At 46.9% G+C, this 5560-nt stretch overlaps 1 protein-coding gene across 2 annotated transcripts in view; it reads left to right on the forward strand.

The window, feature by feature from the left end:
• Positions 1-5560, forward strand: part of DYRK4 (dual-specificity tyrosine-(Y)-phosphorylation regulated kinase 4) — a 56220-nt gene that overhangs the window by 28085 nt on the left and 22575 nt on the right. Inside the window, exons 4-6 of one of the 2 annotated variants that reach the window (XM_011931079.1) lie at positions 16-126; positions 829-967; positions 2663-2826. In XM_011931079.1, coding sequence (XP_011786469.1) covers positions 16-126; positions 829-967; positions 2663-2826 — 414 coding nt within the window. Of the gene's footprint in view, positions 1-15; positions 127-828; positions 968-2650; positions 2827-5560 lie in introns of those variants that run through there. The other variant, XM_011931080.1, reaches the window with a different exon arrangement.

Below are 5560 nucleotides of genomic sequence, written 5' to 3' on the forward strand. Positions count from 1 at the left end.
TTTCTCCTTCTACAGAACACCACTGTTACTTCACTCCCCTTTGTGGACACCAAGGGGAAGAAGAATATGGTAAGCTTCCCACACATTAGCAAGAAAGTCCTGCTGAAGTCATCCTTGCTCTATCAGGTGAGTGCAGATGGACAGGACCCTGAGAAGGTTTTAGTCCAAGGTTTTAGAAAGGCCCAGGATGGTGGGGAAAAGCAGAGTATCTGCTGAAGAGTTGGGTTCTGGTCCTGTTCTCATTCTTTACAATGACTATAAGCTTGAGCAAATAAGTCCTTAACCTTTTCTTAGCTATGAGATGGTCCCTCTGTGGAGCTGTCAGGAGGATTCACTGAGGAAAGGAAAAATGAAGTGCTGTGCGTGAAAGGTGGAACCATACAAAATATTAGTTTCCTCCCATGTCCTCCTGCTTCTTTTGTGTAGGGACCAAATGAGATAATAGGTGACAAGATGTCAACAGAAAGAGGTGTCACACACACATAAGTTCACGTGCTCCTGGGCAAGTCACTTTGTCTAGCTGGGAACTCACCTTCTTAAGAGCAGCAGTGAAAAACTGTTCCCATCTCTTCCCACAGCGAGATGTTGCTGGGGTTGTCAACAGCATACTGTAAGGTCCAGGGGTCTCCCCAGGAACAGTGTGAGTCAGACAGATACTTCCTTTGGGAGAGAGATAGGGAGAACCTACTGTTTCTTAATTGCTGTTTTCTCCCTGGAGAGGTAGGTAAAGAGCCTGGCTGGAGGTGGGTGTCTTTGGTTAAATAAACGGCCATGGCCCCCAGGAGAGTCTTAAGTAGTTATTTATTGCAAACCTCTTTTCCTGAACAGGAGAATCAAGCTCACCATCAGATGCCGGCCTCAGAGCTCAAGGCTTCAGAAATACCTTTCCACCCTAGCATTAAAACCCAGGATCCCAAGGCACAGGAGAAGTCCCCAAAGAAGCACAAGGTGCCTCTGACAGCGGCAGGTATGCCTTTGGGGCAGTAGCAGGGTTTGGAGGTGGTTACGGAAGGTCAGGGTGTCAAGAGCTAAGCTGTGCTGGAGTGAGCTAAGCTGCCAGGTGTCAGAGTAGTCAGTGAAGGCAGCAAACCACGAGGAAAGTAGAAGTTAAGCATTGAACCTCTGACTGTGTTAGTATAAGCAAGAGGGTGAATAGGAGGCTGAATTTTCCCCTATGGAGTGACTCTGGGCAAGGGCGGGATGTACCCGTGCAGACAGAAGGAAGTGTCTCATTTGCCTAAGGAGCCAGACAGAAGGTTCCTGTCATTTTATGGACCCAGGGGCCAGGCGGAAGGCATTGAGAGAGTGGAAGAGCTAGGAGTGGAAAGGTACTGAATACAGAGAGCAGAGCAAAGGGTGCTGAAGCTTGCTCCTTCTTCTTGGTAAGGAGGTGTTGGAGAGGAGCCTCTGGGGGGGGCGGGGATCTTGGTTAGAAATGCAGACGCATAGAAGAGCATGGCCAGCCAGGGGTCTCCGTCCATGGCTGTAGCTTCCTCCAGAGACTGCAATGCACTGGCTGTGCACCAGCTCTGCTGCAGGGAGGCATCTTTACCCATGAGGCTTGCCAGGTGAAGCCTTTGTGGACTGCCTTGTGGTCAGGCCTGAAAGATTACACATGGGTTTTTGGCCAGTGGCTAGACTTCTAACGGGGTTCAGAGACTCATAACCTATTAGGACGCAAAGGAAGACCACCCAAACCCACCAAGCATCCACTATGGGTGCCATCATCAGATGCTTCACAGCTCTTCTACCACAACCTAGAAACTGAAAGTGGTGCTTGTTGTTCTTAAACAACTCCGGGAACTATGCACGAAGAGGTCATTTCAGTCCTGAGCTAGTTCTGCCTTTACACAGCCGCCGTCTGCCCCCCTGCTATCTTATGCCTTGGCTCTGTCCTCTGGGCAAAGAACATGCCTTATTCAGCGTATACGTGACTGCCCTTCACTTATATGAAATCAGAAGTCTTATCCCCTGTAAGTCTTTTTCTTTTTCCTTGCAGTTCCCTCTCTAACACTTCAGCAGTTTGTCAAATAATATGGTGTCCCCGTCCTAATCCTAGTTTCTGTTCTCTGAGAATGCTGTAGTTTATCAATTACTGTGAATTTTACCCCTGATCACGCACCAGAGCACCGATGTGATCTGGCCAGTTTAGAAAAGTCCTAACCCATAATCTCTCCTTGCAATCTGAGGTCCTTCCTGATTCAGCTGCAGATGTGAGCATGAAGCCTCCTGGGCCTTTCATGTGGCCTTTATGTTACCTGTCTGGCCCTGCAGACATCAGTCTTCAAAGCCTCTCAACTAATTATAGCTTAATTCCACATTAACCTGGGCAACGTGCCACCTAAACGATATACTATTGTTGACACTAATTTTACTCCTGGAATTTTTACCCACACTGCTCTAACCCCCGGGTGTATGGGGACTGAGCTCTCCCTTTCCCTGTCCTTGTGTTCTTTTCTTGATTTGTTGAAATAAGTGCGAGACCTTGACATTTATCTTTGTCATACTTCCATCTTGTGAGATGCCAGATGCATGGTCCTTAGTGAGCCACCCAGCTGGGAAACAGGCTGATGGCTCGTGACCTGGAAGGATGCCATCATGTGCATCCTGGGCAAATCCTATGCTGCCTCAACTTAACTCACAGTTGTAGTGTTTTTCACAGAGGCCCTAAAGCTTTTTAAGAATCAGCTGTCTCCATATGAGCAAAGTGAAATCCTGGGCTACACGGAGCTGTGGTTCCTGGGGCTTGAAGCCAAGAAGCTCGACCTGGCTCCTGAGAAATTTAGCAAGACAAGTTTTGATGATGAGCAAGGCTCCTATCTGAAGGTGATGGGGGTGGGGGCCATGGGAACCTCCAGGGGCCCAGGGACAACAGGTAGTCTAGAAAGGAAAAAAGCAGGGGTATTTTGTAGTATTTGGTGCTGACATGTTGGAAACTAGATGTCCTGAAGTATTCTGGTAGTGCCAAACCAAAGAAATACCATGCTTGAAAATGGAGAAACATGCAATTTAGTATGCAAAATACTCTACTAATGGAAGACTGACTTTCCCCCACGCGTACTTGGGGTAGCTGGTTTGCATCCTGGGTGAGCTGCTACAGGCTCCTTCCCCGCATAGCCCACTGGAAAAGGCCACATTGAAATAAGGAGCAATTTTCCCAACATTTCCTTTTTTGTCTCCTCAATACAAGCCCATACATGGACTCTTTTCTCTTTTATAATAGATGACATTTCCCCCACAGACAAAAAAGCTTTTGTCGCTGTAGTCCCTGGTGCATAGAGCTGAATTTCATTCTGTTTTTTAAAAATTGATCCCAACAGCTCCTCTTCCTCCTCCTCTTCTGACTGTAGCCCTTGGCTTCCCCAGGGCGGTGCCTCTTCCCAGCCTGAAGGTGAAAGCTGGGCAGTGATTCCCAGGGCTGAGCATGTTGGGATGTGTGATGCTTAGTGCACTAGACTGTGGGCTGTCAGGAATTTCCTCTTCAGAACATTTCATTACCACTTGGATTTAAGAGACAAGACGAGCCTGATGGCTCATAGAAGAGGCAGATTTTATTAACAGCATTGAGGGCCATGTTAGTCTAGCATTACTATGAACACAAACCACTTGCGGGATCTTGTTAAAATGCACGTTCTTATCCAGCCGGTCTGGGGCTAGGGCCTGAGCTTCCAGGTGGTGCCTGTGCTCCTGATCCTTGGACCACACTCTGAGATGCAAGGATTTAGTTTCTGTCACACAGTGCTTTCTAGAGCCTGGGTTTTCAATATTTTCAGTCAAGAATCCCTGTGGGAGCCTGATAAAAGCTATAGGTCCTCATCCCAGAAAAGACAACCTGCACATACATGAAATTATAGGGGCTTAGTGGATTCTTGGTTAGGAATCTCCAATAAGTATATATATATATATTTTTGAGACGGAGTTGCCCACGTTGGAGTGCAGTGGTGTGAACGACTCACTGCAACCTCCACCTTCCTGGGTTCAGGCGATTCTCTTGCTTCAGCGTCCAGAGTAGCAGGGATTACAGGCGCCCGCCACCACGCCTGGCTGATTTTTGTATTTTTAGTAGAGGCAGGATTTCACTGTGTTGGTCAGGCTGGTCTCAAACTCCTGACCTCAGGTGATCCGTCTGCCTTGGCCTCCCAAAGGGCTGGGATTACAGGTGTGAGCCACTGCGCCCGGCTGGGAATCTCCAGTATAAATCTTAACTCTGATTCAGCTAGACCTCCTCAACCCCTCCCTCCCTGCTCCCTCCTCTGCTCCACCCTACCTGAGCCTAGGGTCTCTGGGAATTCCCTAAGGGTGTCAGTACTACTTTTAAATTAATTCATTGGAACTCAGTTCTTCAGTCTCAAATCTTAGAAAAGGCTATTTTTTTTTTTTTCAGGGGCGTGTTGTGGGGAAGAAAGGGATAATATGTGTTCTCTGTAAGCTAAAAATCACCATCCTTATTGCATTCCAGTACACACACAAATACATACTGCACATAGCCAAATTCCCAAGCAAGCAACACAGCTGCATTCTCACTTTCTTTTGTCGACAAATGTTAATTGAATGCCTATGTATTGATAATCTATCATAAACTTGGGCATCTACTAGACTCTGGAAATATAAAGGAAGCTATCACAAATGAATACAAAATGGTTCTTGCTTTCAGGTAACCATAATCAATGTCAAAGTTGACATGTGAATGAACAATTATGACACTAAGTGGTAGTATGCAGAAGGCAAGCACAAATGCTAAGAAAACACATGTGTGATTTTATAGCCACATGTGTGTGGATCCTGTCCCTGTCCTTTTCCGATACATTCTCATGACAGATCCTTACAAGTAGACTAACCTCCATCCATAGATCAGGAAAGTTGTACGTGTTCAAATTCAGTCTAGATTCCTCCCATGTGAACAGAACCCCAGTGCACATTCTCAAACACATCCTGAGGACTTGTACACAAACACTTAATCCTTCACCTCTCCCAAACTCATGAGTGTAACACTAGAAATCAGAGACCCACAGAGCCTGAGGACCTTAGAGATAATCTTATCCAGCGTCTTCAGTTTACAGACAACAGCACTGCAGCTCAGAATGGTTGTCTCAAGTTGCTTGTCTAAAGCTGAAGTCTTTTTAATAGAAAATTTCCTGTGGTTTTGATTAACCCCCTGCTCTCTAGTTTCCAACATAGGGAGAGACATGGGTGATTCTGGCTCTTGAAATATTTCTCTTCGCCAAGAAAGGTCCAAGGTCTGTACTGCTAACTCCAGGATAGGATTAAATCCCAGTAAGCCCAAAGGAGAATCAAATTTGGCCAGGAAGAGGCAGAGCAGACCTAATGCCTTCTCTGATCGATAGAGACACATCAGGGGTCAGAAAGAAAACTTTCTCGGAGGCCGGGCGCGGTGGCTCAAGCCTGTAATCCCAGCACTTTGGGAGGCCGAGACGGGTGGATCACGAGGTCAGGAGATTGAGACCATCCTGGCTAACACGGTGAAACCCCGTCTCTACTAAAAATACAAAATAAAAAAAACTAGCTGGACGAGGTGGCGGGCGCCTGTAGTCCCAGCTAC

The sequence above is a fragment of the Colobus angolensis genome, unplaced genomic scaffold (genome assembly GCF_000951035.1).
Source record: "Colobus angolensis palliatus isolate OR3802 unplaced genomic scaffold, Cang.pa_1.0 Scaffold89, whole genome shotgun sequence".
In the NCBI taxonomy this organism is placed as follows: Eukaryota; Metazoa; Chordata; class Mammalia; order Primates; family Cercopithecidae; genus Colobus; species Colobus angolensis.